General features: G+C 39.1%; 1 protein-coding gene and 1 long non-coding RNA gene across 2 annotated transcripts; one reads left to right on the plus strand and one right to left on the minus strand.

Annotated features, from left to right (window-relative positions):
- The first annotated feature begins 833 nt into the window (after positions 1 to 833).
- On the plus strand, positions 834 to 10,720 carry LOC143898402 (uncharacterized). Its single transcript, XR_013257192.1, has 5 exons — positions 834 to 976; positions 1,117 to 1,518; positions 1,631 to 1,804; positions 1,918 to 2,009; positions 10,333 to 10,720. It is a non-coding gene; the product is annotated as an uncharacterized LOC143898402 (long non-coding RNA).
- A 574-nt stretch (positions 10,721 to 11,294) lies between these two features.
- On the minus strand, positions 11,295 to 12,287 carry LOC143898401 (uncharacterized). The gene is made up of 2 exons (XM_077407854.1): positions 12,100 to 12,287; positions 11,295 to 12,017 (listed from the first exon to the last, which is right to left on the minus strand). The coding sequence occupies exon 2, from the start codon at positions 11,862 to 11,864 to the stop codon at positions 11,295 to 11,297; it is 570 nt and encodes a 189-aa protein (XP_077263980.1). The 5' UTR covers positions 11,865 to 12,017; positions 12,100 to 12,287.
- Between the last annotated feature and the right edge of the window lie 7,720 nt (positions 12,288 to 20,007).

The following is a 20,007-nucleotide window of genomic DNA, read 5'->3' on the forward strand; positions in this document are numbered from 1 at the left end:
TTCTACTTTTTGGAAACCAAAAAACTTTTCTCTTGAATAACTCCACTCTGTAGACGGAAGAGTTATCAACTCCAAATTATCTTGCAAATATTTAAAATATATATGTCTATTCTTATGTTCCATTGTGTTTTATTCTTAAGTTCCTTATGTTTCTCTACTTGTATCCGGGATTCGTCTTTCTGAAATATATTTAATTATATTAATTTTAATTAAGGTAAACGTATTTAAATTATATATTTCATTTTAATTTTAACATTTATTTTTGCTTATTTATAATTATATAATATATACTTACGCGTATTATTATTTATTTTAGTATAGACCCAATGAAAAACGTTTTTATACGTTTATAAAATATTATATTTACTTATGAAACACATTTCTGATATATTTTACATTTATTACCGTATACACGTGTGATCATGTGTTTCTGACCTTTTCGTGTCTCAACAGCTGTCACAATTTTAAGATGGCGACGAAATGTTGCAAGCTATTCCATTTAGCGAACATTCCTCCATACGGAACATTGTTTGTGACCACTTCGTGACTACGGAGTCATGCTTCTTATACTACTTCATGGTCTTGACGCTATTCCTATTGCAATGGCGAGTGACGAGATAAGTAGGTTATGTTCCTGTTTTGGCATATCTCTTGTTGAGATAAGTAATTAAAATATTGTATGTTATAGGCATCAGATATAACGTGCGGCGTGTGCACGGCAACAATTGCGAGACAAAATATTAAGATCGAGTCACCAATGTGTGCAACAATTACTACGTTTACGCGAGCGTTACTTCTGTAGTAACTTACGATATATTACTCGTTTACGCGGAGTAAATTATCGTAAGTTACTACAAAATCCCGTTTACGCGAAGGAATTATCGTAAGTTACTACAGAAGTAACGCTCGCGTAAACGTAGTAAATGGCACAGTATTATCATCGAGTCTGATTCCTAAATATTTTATCCTACGAATGGTATGGCTTATAATTCATTAAATTATACGATAATATACAACTATTGTATATATACATATATATATATATATATATATATATATATATATATATATTGAAAGACATTGTAAGTATAAGGCAGTATGTGTGTGATTTTGCAGAAAGAGGTGAATGTCTGGCGAGAGTAATATGTGATGGCAAGGAACAAATCGTATTAATAAATAAAGAGTCACTTGGTCAATCCTATTTGAAACAAATACAAATAAGCAATGAAGTGACAAAGTCTATTAAACTATCAGTGGATGATTGCTGTCCTTCAGATGATGATTCACAAACATCAGTATTGTGCTCAACAGCAGTAAACAAAAATATAATAGACTAGATCCAACTTTATACGCAAACAAAAATCCGTAAACGATTTCACGAAAACAAAGCTTCCTCTATGAGGAAGCAAAATTGATCGAAGAAGTCAGAAAGAGACCCCCTATATACGATTACACACTGCCTTTGTCTTTCCGTGGCAAAGTTGCAGTTGTGGGCAGACATTTCTAACGCTCTTAAAGGTACCTATATTACATAAGCCTGAATTACCAAATAAAAGCAATAATATTACATTAAATGGTGTAAAAGTATGTATTAACAAATTTATTTAACCCATTGTAACAAATGTATTAGGTCATTTAAGTGCTGAAGAGGCGAAAAAGAAGTGGAAATCCCCCTGAAAAACACGTACAGTAAATTAGTTGCTGACAAAAAAAAACCCAGCGGATCAGCAAGGTCACAACAAAAATCACCATGGAAACATTTTGAAGCAATGTCCTTCTTACGTTCGGTGTCAAAACACAAACCGTACGTATCAATGTCATGTGCACACACACACACACACGCACGCACGCACGCACGCACGCACACACACACACACACACACACACACACACACACATGTCTTATATATTGTACAGGTCCATTTCTAATCTTACGGTTCCAATTCGTGAGTCCAACAATACTTTTGTCGAAGAAACTAGCGCAAACAACAACGAAGAACTTAATCAAGGTATTACTATTGTTACGCTCGCCGGGCATTAGCCACTCTCGCTCTAGCACACACTCGCGACGCGCACTACGGCACTCGCTCAATAAATAAGACTCGTTATTTATATAGAAGGAACTCGTTTAATGATGATTTGTTTGTACACGGAGCTCGGGTTAACACGTCCGATCGTGACGGAAACCCGGAGCGTAATCCAACGTCATAATTATCAACAACAGCCGTCGCTAAGGACGAAGACAACGTAGCGAGCGATTCACATGACGCGCGGCACGGGCGTACTTCACAGGCGTAACACTACCCCCCCTCTTTTAAGATTGTCGCCCCGACAATCCGGGAGGGTAGCTTTCCACGGTTCCAGCTTCTTTTCACTGCGAACCCCAGAGCACTGGACGGTTAACTTGTCCTCCCCGGGCTGCTGCCCTGGGTTACCGGACCCCGTCCCTCTTGGTCCCTGGTGGTTTCACCTCCGGTCCTCGTTCGTTCCTCTTCCAGAGAGAGCTGGCCAGGCTCCCCTCTCCGTAGGCTCGAGATGATCTTAAGAAGCTCCGTTTCTTCCCAAAGTAACTCCCTCGCCGCCTCTTCACGTCGCCGTTCTTCTATATCTTCAGACAAGGGGGGGAAAACTCGTGTGGATCCAACGCCTTTTAAGGCTCCCCAAGTCCCTGCCTTAGCATTTGCTCAGAGTCTCACGTGAAAAACCACGACTCAAAAAAACCGTGAGCAAGGCAGTCTTCTGTCAATGGAAAAATCCTCCGAAGAAGTCTTCGGCCATTGTCTCCACAAGAACCGTCGACCTCACCGGATTCCCTTTCTCTGCAAAAACCAAATAGAACGCACAGAAACAAAAGAACATTTAAATGACAAAATAAAATTATAACACTTCACACATTGTTTCACAATTTTTTAAGTACACATTACAAATTTCACGGGATACCAACACATTCCCACGGGCTCTGATCTAAACTAACCCCTTAATTCGGTTTCCTTTCCAAATAATTAGCCAACTTATCTGAATGAACCACTTTGCTCCTATGCCGAGGTGATTTACGAATACAATAAACGTCGCTAAGTTTTTTAATTACCAAATAAAGACCTTCCCAACTACTCTGTAATTTCGGAGCTCTACCCCGAATTCTCCGAGGATTATAAAGCCAGACTCTCTGCCCCTCATGAAAAAAAACCTGACGAACCCCGCGATTGTAACGTGTCTTCATCCGGGAAGATTTTAAATCCAACTGATCACGTACGCTAGAATGAATTTCCTCCAGCTTTCCTTTTAATTTTTTTACAAAATTTCCATTCAACGGAGATTCTTCTTTATGAAAACTTAAGGGATTTTCTCGCAAAAGATCTGATGGCAATCTAAGATCCCGAGCAATGTATAATTCTGCAGGGGTAATTCCAGTTGTTTCATGTTTCGAGAATCTATATGCCAGGAGGAACATAGGGGTCCACCGGTCCCAATCCCTCTGATTTTCAGAGACGTACTTCGCTGAATAATTAGTTATGGTTTGATGTTGGCGTTCAACCTGTCCGTCAGACTGGGGATGCAAGGCAGTCGTCCTTGTCTTCCTTATTTCAAGAAGCCCCATTATTTCTGCGAAAAGTCTCGATTCAAAACTTCTCCCTTGATCGGTATGAACCTCTAAGGGAACTCCATGTCTGGAAACAAACTGATTCACAAAAACCTCTGCAATTGTCTTCGCTCTGATGTTTTTTAAAGGAAAAGCTTCCACCCATTTCGTGAAACAGTCCACTAAAACAAGAAGGAATTTATTACCGGATTTTGTTATTGGAAGAGGGCCAAGAATGTCCATCTGAACTCTCTCCAATGGTGACCCAACATTGTAAATTTGCAGGGGGGATTTCCTCTTCTCTGAAGGACCCTTTCTGGCAACGCAGACCTTACAGGTTCTACACCAGTCTTCTACATCTTGTTTACAGGTCGCCCAGAAATACCGTCTTCAAATCTTCTCTAAAGTTTTGTTTATACCGAAATGCCCTCCAAACGGAGAGTCATGTAATTCCTCTAGAATTCCTCTGACAAATTTCCGTGGGACAATGAGTTGGAGAAAACTTGACTTGAGGTTCGGAGTTTCCCATCTTTTATAAAGTACGCCATCTTTTAAAATTATGGCGTCCCAATATAACCAGTAAATCTGAGCAGAGATGTCTTCCGCAGCCATGCAACTCAGCACGAGGTGGGCGAACACCAGCCTCCTTTCCACAAAATATAATTGAAATGCTTGTAGTCCAGTCACTATGTACAAAAAAACGGATTATAAAAGACATAATTCTGACCCAGGATTTTTCTTTTGGGGGGTGTTGGGGGGCTCAAGAAAAGCTTAATCTCAAGTTTTCGACCTCTGTTTCCCGCTTGCTTTTTTTACGGGAGTAAAAAATGTGAAAAAATGGTTTTTTCGCGATAACTCGGTTTCTAATAAAGTTACAAGGTCGAATCGGATCTCATTTTAAAGCTTTTTTTACGCTCTACAAATTATGTCGTATGACATTTTTACGTACGATCGATTGTTTTTGAGGCATCGAACAAGAAAGGGAAATAAAAAAGTATGATATTTAGTTTTTTTTTTTTTACTCATTATTGTCGTCCGAAATTGCAAAAATGCTTCAAATAAAACTTGTAGAGCGTAAAAAAACCTACAATATTCATTTGTTATTCATTTCATTTAGTTGAAAATTACGCCTTGTAGAGCGCCTCAAAGTGGAGAGTCGTCGCCATCGCGTCAGCGGCGCGTTGGTTACGTCGATACGCGGCACCGAACGCTTTCAGACTTCATTGTTTTCTTCATGGTTTTATATAAAGTAAACATACTAGCAAATGTTTACTATATATAGTAAACATCTGCTCGCCGCGGCGCCGGTCCTTTTTATTGCATTTGCCAGTCGTTTTCTGTATATCGCAGCGAGCGGATGCTTTTCGAAACGAGAATTTTGTGGACATTTTGTTAATGCAGTTTTTGGACATTTTGTCAGTGCAGTTTTTAGTGAACAACAATGAGTGACTCGGATTGTTTTATATGTGAAAAACCTTTGATAACAGACGTTCAAGTGGTGAAATCGAGAGGTATTAAATCTCTTTTATTGGCGAGCGAGCAAAGAGGAGATGCGGAATATCATCGAAAGTTGCAGACATTGACCGAAGTTGCTGTACACGGGGCGTGTTACAAAACGTATTCGAATAAAAGATTAGCTTCGTTGGCTTCTCGGCGAAGTGGCAATGGCGAATCATTAAATGTTCGATGATTTGCTATCACTGTTCCGGACAAACATGCCTGAATTCGATAACTCCGGCAGAAATTATGGCAAGTGAGATGGATGACTATTTTAACGACGACGAAGACGACGAGCAACACCCGAACGAGGTTCAACTTCAAGAAGACGATGGCGACAATCAGCCACCACCAAAACGTTCAAGACATGAATAACTTGTTATTTATTAATGAACAAGAATATTGTCACTTAGATATAAAACTGCACGCTTTCATGTATTCTTCAATGAAACGGTAAGTGTAATTTTTGTTTTAAAACAACTATCTGCAATGGCAAATACGTGTTTGATTCCCTTAAGAAAACTTGACGGTTTCAAAATATAATAATTGTAGGCTTTGCAAGATTTATTTGCAGGCGTAGTGCGATATGGAATTTTCAACGAAATTAAAGTAATAAATAAGAACATTTTACGATTTTTATTGCTGTGCAAGTTTTATTTGAAGCGTTTATACAGATTCGTGTGCGAAAAATGATAAAATAGAAAAAAAACTTTTTTGCGTCAATGAAATCGGAAATCTTAGCGAAAGCGTTCGGTGCCGCGTATCGACGTAACCAACGCGCCGCTGACGCGATGGCGACGACTCTCCACTTTGAGGCGCTCTACAAGGCGTAATTTTCAACTAAATGAAATGAATAACAAATGAATATTGTAGGTTTTTTTACGCTCTACAAGTTTTATTTGAAGCATTTTTGCAATTTCGGACGACAATAATGAGTAAAAAGAAAAAAACTAAATATCATACTTTTTTATTTCCCTTTCTTGTTCGATGCCTCAAAAACAATCGATCGTACGTAAAAATGTCATACGACATAATTTGTAGAGCGTAAAAAAAGCTTTAAAATGAGATCCGATTCGACCTTGTAACTTTATTAGAAACCGAGTTATCGCGAAAAAACCATTTTTTCACATTTTTTACTCCCGTAAAAAAAGCAAGCGGGAAACAGAGGTCGAAAACTTGAGATTAAGCTTTTCTTGAGCCCCCCAACACCCCCCAAAAGAAAAATCCTGGGTCAGAATTATGTCTTTTTTAAATGTACATAGTGACTGGACTATTGGGTCCGCCCTTTGCTCGAAACGCCATTCCGAGAGATCTTTCACTGTTAGTACAATCCGAGCAACATCACTCTCCTTCGCCACGGAGTTCTTTTTTTCCACTCTGGCACAGTATTCACAGCCGAACGACTCACACGTACGCCTTGATAATCCGTCAGCGTTTCCGTGAGAAAGTCCTTTCTTATAGGCAACTACGAAACGATATTACTGTAGTTTCTCTAACCACCGAGCCAGCTGTCCATCTAAATCCCTGAAAGACATAAACGCCAACGCAAAGAAATGTGATCCGTCCGGATAAAAAATTCACATCCTAAGAGATAATGACGAAAAAAATTAATAGAATCTACTATCGCTAAAAGTTCACGCCGAGTTATACAATAATTCCGTTCAGCTTTACTCAGCACGCGGCTGAAATATGCGATAACTCTTTGTTCCCCATTTTGTTTTTGAGATAAAACTGCGCCAATTCCAATGTTGGAGGCATCAGTATCAAGGATGAATTCGCCCTCCTCGTTCGGAAAAGAAAGCACCGGAGGAGAGGAAAGTACACGCTTTAATTCATTAAAAGAGTTCTGGTGAACCTCATTCCAGAAAAATTTTATCTGATTTCCGATTAACTCATACAGGGGCTTAGCAATCGAAGAAAATCCTCTGATGAATTTTCGATAATACGAGCAAAATCCAAGGAAACTTCGTAATGAAGTTTTTGTGTGAGGAACCGGCCATTTCTCAACGGCAGCGACTTTCTCAGGATCAGTGGCAACTCTCTTAGCCGAAATTATATGCCCCAAATACTTTACTTCTTTTCCAAACAAAATAACACATTTCTTAGGGTTGATCTTTAAATTTACTTTTTGTAAACGAAGGAACACTTTTTCCAAATTCCTCAACATCTCTTCAAAAGTCTTTCCGAAAATTATAACATCATCCAAGTAGACCAAACAAATTTCAAATAATAATTTCTGTAAAACTTTCTCCATGAGGCGTTCAAAGGTCGCCGGGGCGTTACATAAACCAAAAGGCATCACCGTGAATTGCCAAAGTCCTCTGCCGAAAGAGAAAGCCGTTTTCTCCCTGTCTTCAGGGCGAATTTTAATTTGCCAGTAACCGCTCTTTAAATCTAATGTACAAAACCAAATGTTACCTGCTAGATGATCGAATATTACGTCGATTCTGGGGAGGGGATATGAATCTTTCTCCGTTAAGACATTTACAACTCGGTAGTCCACACAAAACCTTATCGTTCCATCCTTCTTTTGTATCAATACCACAGGGGAAACCCAGAGACTATTTGATTCCTCGATCACACCACATGCCTTTATTTCCTTAATAATTTTATCCACCTCCCCTCTCAACCGAAAAGGAATTTGCCGGGGTACCTGTTTTTTTGGGAGAGAGTCTTGCATTTTTATAACATGTTCTACAACTTCACAATTTCCCGCAACAGTATTCTCGGAAAATACATCACAAAATTTCTCAAAGAATTGAGCAAAACGTTCTCTTTGAGACGAATCAAGTCCCCGGGAACTATTTCTGAAGAGCTCTCTCAAGGAAGCCGGGACTCTGTCTGAATCGTTCTCAATTTGAGCTACTTGTACTTCCGAATTCTCAGTGCCGAAATCGAAATCAAAAATTCCTTCTAAGTTTACTATTTTAAGAAAATCGACACCCAAAAAGACAATCGTCGTTAATTTCGGCAACTAGCAAAGGAATGACAACCGTATGGCTACCTATTTCAATTTTTACTTCTACTTCGTATTTTATTGCAACTTTTTCCCCTGTGGGATATCTTAGATTCAGATTCATTATAAGAAGCTTTACTTTCCCTGCCTGCACGAATTTACTACTTATGATAGAGACATCAGAGCCCGTGTCTACCTTGAAAAGACATTCCCTCCCGTCGACTTTCCTCTTATAATAAAAATGATTAAAACACAGCTTAAATCTATTCTTATTTGAAATATCTTTATTTTCCACTTTCAAAACAAAATTTTCTTTATCAATAAACGGGGCATTGATAACTCTTGCCAAACTCACCCCGCAAAGTTTGACTAAGTCGCGTTTCCCCTCTGGTCAGGACATTCAGACCGGAAATGTCCGGACTTACCGCATGTCCAGCACTCCCCGCGATTGGCGCTAAATTTGCCGCCTCGCCCGTTCCCTTTCTGAGAATTACTCTTTTGTTCACTTTTCCCCTCTACTTCCCGCTTCTCATTATTCATGCCCCCCTTGTATCCTTCCTTCGCGGAGTCTCTGTAAAATTTCTCACGGGCGAAACTTTCTCCCTGAATAATTTTTAAAGCTTTCGCTCTCTCAACCGCCTGACACAAAGAGGTTATGCCCTCCATCTGCAGTGTGCGTCGGATAAAATGGTCCGCGATAGCCGTGACGAATTGCGAACACGCAATTTTCTTGCGAATTTCGTGGGGGCACTCGGGGTATGCGAGGCGCGACAGTCGCTCAATGTCGGAGTCGAGAGCAGCCAAATCTTCCCCGAATTTTTGTCTGCGGTTCGTAAGTGCGGAATAATAGTTCTGCGTTAAGGTAAAATTTCATGGGCAGTGAAAAGTAGCAGCAGATCGTACTGATTGGCTACAAAATAGAGAAGTTCTAAAAACTCGAGAAAATCTCTATTTTTTATCCAATCAGAAAAATCTGCTGCTGCTTTTCACTGCCCATGAAATTTCACCTTTAGACGCCCCTCACCGAAACGTAACTCGAGCTTCGATTTCAGTTCCGCAAATTCCAAACATTCAATGTTTTGAACCGACTCAAGAATCGTGCGCGCCTTCCCTCTCAGGCTCGAAGCGAGCGCGACCGTTTTCATCGCGTCATCCCAGAGATTCGCTCGGGCAATTAAATTAAATTGTGAAAAATACTCCTGCAAAGGGACTGTCCTGTCGTAAGTATCGGGCTTTAATTTATAACCGAGCCCGACGCCCGCCCCTGTGGTGGCGTCACCCGCGCGCGCGGTACGGGTTCGAATATCGGCCGTATTCATGTCCCAACCAGTCGAGCATTCGACGTAATCACTCACGACACTCGCGATCGCGCTCCTCTCGCTCGGGCGTGCGTCACTTTCGCTCGTGTTGCCGGCGATCGCACTTCTTTGAATCGATTGGATCGTTTTCGGCGCTCGCGTCGCCCGCGATCGTGCCTCTTTCGGTCGAACGTACGCGGCTCTCGCTCGCGCTGCCCGCGATCTCATTTCCTTCGCGTGAGACACGCGCCCCACGTCACTCGCGATTCGCGGCCCCGAATCTCCGGACGCTATATTATTTAAACGACTTAGCTGGAAATCGTTGGAGTTCGTCCCTCGGAGTCGATGGAGCTCCTCCTCCTGACGGCGGATCGTCGCCGTGTACTCCTTCTCCCTTCGGGCCTGCTCCACACGCAGGAGACGAACCTCCTCGATGACGGCTTGGAGCGTTTCGGTGAGCGTCGTGATCGCTGGCGCCTCGGCGGTATCGTGCTGAGGTGTCTCCAGCCGGAGCCTCTTCCTCGTAGCCATGCGATGCGGATATTCCTGTTCGCCATTCGTTTTATCGCGGCTCGTTGCTCATCCTTAGTATCCCGGACGAGCCCCCAAAATGTTACGCTCGCCGGGCGTTAGCCACTCTCTCGCTCTAGCACACACTCGCGACGCGCACTCCGGCACTCGCTCAATAAATAAGGCTCGTTATTTATATAGAAGGAATTCGTTTAATGAAGATTCGTTTGTACACGGAGCTCGGGTTAATACGTCCGATCGTGACGGAAACCCGGAGCGTAATTCAACGTCATAATTATCAACAACAGCCGTCGCTAAGAACGAACACAACGTAGCGAGCGATTCACATGACGCGCGGCACGGGCGTACTTCACGGGCGTAACACTATTATTATAGAGCATATAACGTATTTGCTGATCCGACCGAGTGTATCATAAAATGTGTTGTTAATTCATATGCATTAAAGACACATGCAAACACTGTCTTTTCAGATGAATCCCCTGCTAAACGTCGAGCTAAAACCAAAGATGATTAAGAGCCGGTTGTTCCAACCTGTTGGTAAGCTGACTAATAGTTAAATCATATGTCTATCTTTGTCTAATGTAAAAGATAAATAAAGACATATATATGATTTAACTGTTAGTTAGTTTACCAACAGGTTGGAACAACCGGCACTAAGTGCCTCAATGAGTCGTATAGCTGAAGCAATTTGTAAAAAAAAACATGCCTGCGATAAACCTTCCAAAGCCACCTAAAATAGATGCATTGGATGGTATGTTTTTGTATATAAAACAAATATTGCTCACATTTAATAAAGACAAACAGAATATGCTGTTATTGAAATTTCTACAAGACGTTACTAAAGAAAAACAGAACGAGCGTGAATAATTGTGTATTTCGCTTGGTAACATATTGGCAATTGTTACGTTCCTACTTTCGTATATTTATGTTTTTTGTGTATTCCGTTGGAATATAATTTATGGTATACTTTTAATGTTTTAACACTGTTTCGTTTATAAAGTTACAATATAAGTTTTGTACGTGATAAGTATAAAGTATTACTATTGTTATTTGAAGTAATATCCATATTGCAATGTCATGAGATTTATTTGATATTTTAATATTGTATAATTGCATGAAGATGTGATACTGACAAGTACTCTTGTTTCAACTGCATTTAACAATATATTAACGTTAATTTATATATAGATATATTGATATAGATTTATATATATATAATTTATATATAGATATATATGATAATTTATATATAGATATAAATTATCTTTAAAATGTTTATCTTTAAAATAATATTTCAGTATCGCAATAACCTGTATGCTAGTCTACTAGAATAGGTAATATGAGACTGTGTTAGTTATAAGATATTTGTTATCAATGAGCATATCTTTATTATTTTGATAATAAAACTACATAATAAAACTACATAAATTATTCACTTGTATATTTGCACATTTTGCCAAGCAACTTCCCCCTCTTCATTAAAATATCTGCAGAATTCTTCTCGAATGTTAGCTGCGCGCAACGAATGCGCTCTTGCGTGAGTACATCTAATGTTAGTAAATGAACGATAATCTGCAACATTGTTTCTCCAAAAACCGTCTTCAATATTTCCGTCTGCTAGAAGCCGATCTGTAAGTTCTTGTCTTACGTAAGTTTCTCGTTCAACATCATGTCTTCTGAGCCAGTTGTGAAGACATACAATTGCTTGAACCATTTTAATTGCATTTTCAACTTTTGCTAGAATTGGTCGTCTTAGCAGTCGCCATTGGCTAGCTAAAATGCCAAACACATTCTCGACCGTTCTTCGAGCAAGTGATAAACGATAATTATACAATCGTTTCTCTAATGTCATGTCTTTGCCTGGATATGGTCGCATCATGTATTCGGTTAGTGGAAATGCCTCGTCTCCTACCAATACGTAGGGTAGTAAAATTGGATCATCTTCATATAATGCTTCAGGAGGTGGGAGATTGAATTCTTTGCTTTCCAATAACAGGCCCATGGCACTATTTTTAAACAGACCTGCATCACTCTGCCTTCCAGGGGCTCCAATGTCAACACAACGTATTATGTAATTAGCATCACTAATTGCAAGTAAAATAATGCTGTGAGTGCCTTTATAATTGTAATATTCTGATCCCGCGTTGTCAGGACACTGAAACCATATTATTATAAAGTACAGTTAGTTTGCCTCAGTGAATTTATTATATACATAATGTTTTCAATTTAAAAATTACTTGAATGACAACGTGCTTTTCATCAATCGCACCAACACAGTGAGGGAACTTCCATCCATTATCGAAGTCGTTTGCGATCTCTCTCCAGTCGTCTGTGTCACATTGTGACAGTACAATTGGATATAAACGCCCCCAAATAGCAGAACATGTTTCACGTATAATCCGTGTAATGCTACTTAACGATATGAGAAACTAATATGACAAAGATGTCATACTATCTCCTGAGGCAAGATATCTGTTAATATAATAAGAAATATATATATATAACTGCTTTGATATGTACTTATTATCAGATTACGTTTGTCATAAATTACAATACACATTATTGTTAGTTAATATGAGTTAGTTATACATATACCTTACAGTCACTATCAAACGTTGCTCTTCATTTATTGGTTCACGCAAAACATCAAGTTTCTGTATATCCTGTCCTACTATTGACAAGAGTTCTTCAAATTGTGTGGCTGTCATTCTTGTGTAATTCTGGAAACGAAGATCTTCCAACCTTACATTGGGCAATATTGCATGATAGAATCCGTGTCTTTTTCTTTCTGCAAATATTTTTGACACCCAAACCCTCTTCTTTTTCTGTTTTGCTCTTATTGTATTTGCAATTAGTGATATTACTGCAATTAACTCAACGTTTTGTTTGTGATATTCGTGATTGATAATGCTATTGCATTCTAACAACCACTGGTAATTCGCGTAAACGGGTAAATTATCGTAAGTTACTACAGAAGTAAAGCTCGCGTAAACGTAGTATGTGGGATTTCGGGATTCGTGAGCAGCGGAGAATCGGTCGGATCGGTTTGCTGGCTCACGGCGGAATCTAAAACTGAGCAACATTGCTCGGTTTATATACGCCCGCGACGGCGTGTTGGCGTGGCGGGGGTATCCGCGACGGCGTGTTGGCGTGGCGGGGGTATCCGCGACGGCAATCGCGCGCGCCGAGATGGAGCGGCGGAGCGTTCGGGAAGTACGGCGTCCCGACGCCGCGATTGCGTTCGGCGGCTCTTGGCCGTTTTCGGCATCGCTCGGCGCTCCGAGTCGGTTGCCGCTAGAGTCCCTTTATAAGAGTCTGGACAGACTGGTCCTTATTTTCATTGGACGTGCAACACCATGGCGGAACCAATCACGAGCGGTAAAATAACAAGCCTTAGGAGCCTCTCTCAGGGTGCGTATTATGGAACTTTTCGAAATGGATTCCGATCGGAATTATTATTTCCTACATTTCTATTGTATTTTTAGAAAAAACTGTCATGCATTTATCTATATATACAGCTCGTAATTTTCTCTATCAATAAATTGTTGTATACTATTATAATTTATTTTATTGAAATATTTTTTTCAGGTATTTTAAAGTTTTGGTTATCTTATCTCTATCAAGTCAAAATAAAAATATAGACAAACTCACACTTTCTCACAGCCTCTGTAGAATTCTCTCACGATATCACAACAATACAGCGATTACGTGTAGTCATCGACGCCATAGTATTTTTCTTCCATCTAGGGCGTCTAGAATAGAGTCCCTATATACGTGACATTCACGCCATGTTGTTGCACTCCCAAAGTCTGTCCAGACTCTTATAAAAGGACTCTAGTTGCCGCGCTTAGAGTCCCTTTTATAAGAGTCTGGACAGACTTTGGGAGTGCAACAACATGGCGTGAATGTCACGTATATAGGGACTCTATTCTAGACGCCCTAGATGGAAGAAAAACACTATGGCGTCGATGAATACACGTAATCGTTGTATTGTTGTAATATCGTGAAAGAATTCTACAGAGGCTGTGAGAAAGTGTGTTTGTCTATATTTTTATTTTGACTTGATAGAGATAAGATAACCAAAACTTTAAAATACCTGAAGCCCTATTCTGTAACTCTAACGACAGTGTCGGTATCGTTATATCGTCGTTGCGCAGCTTTTTTTCCATATAGTATACCTGCGCAACGACAACGTAACGATATCGACACTGTCGTTACGAGTTACAGAATAGGGGTCCAGAAAAGAATATTTCAATAAAATAAATTATAATAGAGTATACAATTTATTGATAGAGAAAATTACGAGATGTATATATAGATAAATGCATGACATTGTCATTTTCATTTTTTATTAATTTTGTAATTCTTTATTTCAAATTCTAAGACACCTATTCTGTAATGCCCGATCTACAATAGCTGTAGTAAGCTGTAGTAAGCCTCAAGATGTAAGAAATTGACCAATCACAGTCGATTATTCTCCTCACATTCGCCTGTAAGTGGCCAATTTCTTACGGCTTGAGGCTTACTACAGCTTACTACAGCTATTGTAGATCGGGCATAAATGTTAACGACATCATTTCGTGCTTTGCGCAGGTATGTAACACTACAGTGCTACAGCAAAGCACGTAACAATATCGTTAATGTGTACTGGCACATATTATGCACGTAACTTTGCGGAATGGATTCCTGTCGAAATTATACTGTTTTCCCTAAAAATACAATAGAAATGTAGGAAATAACAATTCCGATCGGAATCCATTTCGAAAAGTTCCATAATACGCACCTTGAGAGAGGCTCCTAAGGCTCGTTATTTTACCGCTCGTGATTGGTTCCGCCATGGTGTTGCACGTCCAATGAAAATAAGGACCAGTCTGTCCAGACTCTTATAAAGGGACTCTAGTGTTGCGTAGAGTCCCTTTATAAGAGTCTGGACAGACTGGTCCTTATTTTCATTGGACGTGCAACACCATGGCGGAACCAATCACGAGCGGTAAAATAACGAGCCTTAGGAGCCTCTCTCAAGGTGCGTATTATGGAACTTTTCGAAATGGATTCCGATCGGAATTGTTATTTCCTACATTTCTATTGTATTTTTAGGGAAAACAGTATAATTTCGACAGGAATCCATTCCGCAAAGTTACGTGCATAATACGTGCCAGTACACATTAACGATATTGTTACGTGCTTTGCTGTAGCACTGTAGTGTTACATACCTGCGCAAAGCACGAAATGATGTCGTTAACATTTACAGAATAGGTGTCTTAGAATTTGAAATAAAGAATTACAAAATTAATAAAAAATGAAAATGACAATGTCATGCATTTATCTATATATACATCTCGTAATTTTCTCTATCAATAAATTGTATACTATTATAATTTATTTTATTGAAATATTCTTTTCAGGTATTTTAAAGTTTTGGTTATCTTATCTCTATCAAGTCAAAATAAAAATATAGACAAACACACTTTCTCACAGCCTCTGTAGAATTCTCTCGCGATATCACAACAATACAACGATTACGTGTAGTCATCGACGCCATAGTGTTTTTCTTCCATCTAGGGCGTCTAGAATAGAGTCCCTATATACGTGACATTCACGCCATGTTGTTGCACTCCCAAAATCTGTCCAGACTCTTATAAAGGGACTCTAGTGTTGCGTGGTCCGACGCGCCACCTGAGAAAGTGCGCGTAAACTACGTCGTTTCGCTCGGTAACCGCACATGGTTTGCGTCCGTGTTAATGGTTCGTGTCCGAACTTGCCAGTTAGAGGGGATATGCTGCGGCCGCGCCAGGCCGCGCGGCGGCCGCGCTCGGCCGGCCCGGCGCACAGTGGAGCCGTTTGCGCGAATCGCGGAAAAAATTATGTTACTTGTAAAATATGCAATGAATGATCATAGAACCTTCAATTTTTATAAGTCAACATTGAAAGGTTCTATAAATGTTCTTATAAATTAATGATAGGAACAAGTATTTGATTAAAATTAAATAAAAATTCAATTTACATTTAATTTACGTATAAAAGCAAAGTAATTCTTGCGTCTCATCGTTTAAGTCTAAATTGTTTTTATGTGGTTTACTTCTTATACTAGTTATTAACGGATCGGATGACACGAGCATCATATGCTTAATAACATCTTCATTTGTAAACAGACGGCTACATTTTCTACTATGATTAAGTCGATATCGTTTATAGTCCTTATTTCTTGCCTCTTGAGCTTCTTCCGATAAATGTTCCAACAGCATAACGCTGCATTTTCTATAATTTCCTTACCGTGAAGAAGAATTTTATGAACGGTAATTGGCATAAAGAGTACCAGGAATAATTTTCAATAAATATTTCCGCTGCCTTGTACGCATAAGAACCGAATTTTTCTGAATTTATTTCTTCACCATAATTAATCGTTTTGTAATAGTGTGGAAAATCTTCTGATGATCAATTCCTCGTCAACTCCAGTTCTTTCTGCTGTGATTTTTGGATGAGCAAAAAATCGTCGAGAAGTATTTCCGTCATTAGATGCATGATCCGGAACCTTGTTTAACGATGTCTACCCTCAGCTAGTCCAAGTTTATTATAAAAAGCGTCTTGTATTCTTTTTATTGTTTCTTCTTTTTGAACGCGTGTTTCTGGCGTTGTTGACCACTTCTTGAAAGACAAATTGTAGGCAATATATGTAATATATAACACTCCATGAATTTGATTCGTGCGTGCAAGGGTGACATTCCTAATTTGAGTGCCTCTTCTTTGTTACACCTTTTATTAATTTCTGTTAAGATGTTCATTTGAGATGGTTTGGATCCACAAATGAAGCACACGAAGATGATGAAGGCGTGTGGGTTACAGCTTGAGCTACCTTACCGTCTATCATCGTAAATATCATTTGATGATTTATTTTGAATGTGGTTCCGAACTTTTCTATTTCTGTTTCTCGTAATTAAGCAATTTCGTCATCCATACGTTGCTTTTCACTTTTTATATTTTTTCAGCAGTTTTTTTTTGTGTATTCAAATTGTATTGCTCTGCAATATCTCGTTGAAGAAGGTCGATCATTATTTCAAATAATAATATTTTTATCGTAAAATGAAGTAAGACGTAAGGGCACCAATGAAGTCATAAACGCATATATTTATCAGATATTTATTTGTCCATAAAACTTTGTTTGTATTCGCTCTGACCTGATGATCCATCACAACCCCATTTCGCGCGAGCAATGTTAATTCATTGACATCAACCATATTTTTCTTATCTATTGTCTCAAATAGTCTTTTTGCAGTATGATCTAGTAATTTTTGTAAATTATTTGACGCCGAACTCTCTGTAATATTAATGTCGTCTGGGTTAGCAATCCTGTTTTAATTTTTGGATATTTTTATACGATGGAAATATATCGAATCCAATTTTCTTCGTCGCAGCTCTTATTGTTTCATACTGTCGTCTTGATAACTGAGCATCCATTATTATTAATGCCAGAGCAGTGTTAGCATCAAAACCATTTTTCTGATTTTGTATATTTTACTTGAAGCGGCATCGATCATTTGTTGTGGGTAAGTAGCGCGTAATTCGCTTTATTAGTTTCATCCGTTTTGCACGATCACAGCATTCGTCGAAACTCTTTTTCGGTCTGCCTACTGAATATTAGTTTGATGGCCTATATAGTTGGAATAGAACTTGCAACTTCAAATTCGACTTCAAAAATGCCTTGTGGGGGGAAGGGGTCCGCGTTCGCGGTCGCGCCGCGGGTCCGCGTGGGGGTTCGCGGGGGTCCGCGGGGGCCGCGTGGAGGTCCGCGGTTGCGCCGCGGGGTCCGTCGGGTCACGGGGGCCTTGTTCGCAACGACGCCGCTAGGCGGCGTACAATGGGTAAGACTTTATGGCGTTTTCGATTTACTACTCGACCCGACTTGGGTCGCATCAATGGACGTGGAATACATACATAGATATGTTTGTATTCCACGTCAATGATGCTAGAGTCCTGTATACATGATGCGACCCGAGTCGGTTTGAGTCGCAAATCAAAAACGCTATTTAGAGACCCTCTAATAAGAATCTGGCCACCTTGTCCCGCATTTTGATTGGTCCGCCATTTATGCGTGCTTCGGCAAACTTCGGAAGAATTCGTGCGTTCTCGTTCACTCACTCAGTTGAGATCGCACATCGCGCGAATATCATCGTGTATTCATCGTGTGTTTTAACCTTTCGCCCATTGTCATCGTGAAGCCACGTGTTGAAGCCTTTTGTCAGTGCTGGTCAATTCATATTTTTGATAATTTAAATATCATGATTTGGTGCTCAGCCCCATTTTGCAACAATTCTACCGCCAAAGGCTATATTTGTAAAATATTTCCGAAAAACCCTGAACGTCGGGCACAATGGGTTGCAAATATGAATGTGAAGAACTGAATACCAACTGACCGCTCATATTTATGCGAGGTAAGTTTTTTTTAAACTAAAAAAAGTGACTAAACACAGGTCATGTATATTAGATGTGTTTAATTGTAGGTTATAGAATAATATATAAAATAACGAAACTGACAAATTGTTCTAAGAACGTTCTATACTTTAGACTTATTTAACATACTAATTACAAATGTGTTTTTGGAAGGTGCATTTTTCTCCAGAAATGTGGGAGCGAAGGAGTGATAAAAAACCGAAGTTAAAACCAAACGCAGTGCCAACAATTTTTGGATACTGGCTTACAGAGAAAACTGCATTTAGACAGACTGAAGATGAGGTGACAACTTTTTTCATTATTATACTGTCGAAATAATAATTGTAGCTGTACGCAATCACTAATTCTTTGCATTATGACAGTTACCTTTAACAAATTCAACGCAAAATGAACAAAATTTTGCTGAATCAGTCTTGAATGAAGAACAAAATGTTACAGACCAAGAGCACCAAACTGCTGCTAAGGTAAATATAACTGTACTTATTATTTTACTATCTATTATACTATTATATTATTATACTATAATTTTTTTTAGTATGACGATGTACATTAACTTTGACGTTTCTTTTATGACCTAGAAACCAATTAAAATTTTGTTTTTAGTGTTGACATTAACGATAGACTAATATTTCTATTTATCAAAATATTTATGTTAACATACAATAAAAAATGTTAACTTATTCTTTTTTTTTCATTAACAGCAAGAGAGGGAAAAAAAATTAGAAAAAGCTCTTGACATTCAAACCAAGCGTCTTTTAAGGATTCAGAGACAATCAAAAGCACTGAAAGATATGGTGCGTCGATTGAAATATATTATAAGTCAAGACAAATACAGGACAGCTTTGAAAATGGTATTTAATGAGGACCAAATTAAAGCTCTATGTAACAAACGGAGAACTGTAAAGAATTGGTCCAATAAGACCGTTGAACGTGCCCTGCAATTGAAATTCATCTGTGGTACCAGCGGATATGAAGAGCTCCTCCGACAAAACATGCCATTTCCGAGTATGCGTACATTAAGACGAAAATTAGAAAACCTTAAATTTGAGAGTGGTATTTCAAAGGAAATGTTAGATTTTCTGAAATTGAAAGTACCTTATTTAGAAAATGATACTGATCGCGAGTGCGGATTAGTTGTAGATGAAATGAGCATAACACCTGGGCATGTTTTTGATCCTTCAACGAACAAAAGCCTTGGCGATGTAACTTTTCCACATACAGAAGGTAAAGCCACGCATGCTCTAGTGTTAATGTTAACTGGGACAGCTTGCAGGTGGAAGTATGTCGTAGGCTATTACTTTACAGGGAATTCATTTGATAGTGAAACTTTAAAAGAAATTATGTTCCAGATCATACACATGTCTGAAGCAATTGGTCTTCGCGTCAATAGTATAACTTTCGACATGGGTTCCGGGAATATGGGGGTATGGAAATCTTGTGGGATAAGCACGGGTCAGTATTCGAAGGTAACTAGTCGCATCGTACACCCATGCGATCCTAACAGATTTTTATATTTCATAGCCGATGTACCGCATTTGCTTAAAAATTTGAAACAATCATTACTCAGTAACAAATTTTTTACCATACCTGAGAAATTTGTTATTAAGTATAATTTACCATCCGATAAGGTCAAAATTGAACATTTCGACGAATTGATTAGGCTACAGGAAGGTCTAGAATTTCTTCTAACGCCTAAA

This window comes from Temnothorax americanus, unplaced genomic scaffold, assembly GCF_048541705.1.
Source record: "Temnothorax americanus isolate GAGA-0224 unplaced genomic scaffold, ASM4854170v1 Scaffold23, whole genome shotgun sequence".
Taxonomy (NCBI): Eukaryota; Metazoa; Arthropoda; class Insecta; order Hymenoptera; family Formicidae; genus Temnothorax; species Temnothorax americanus.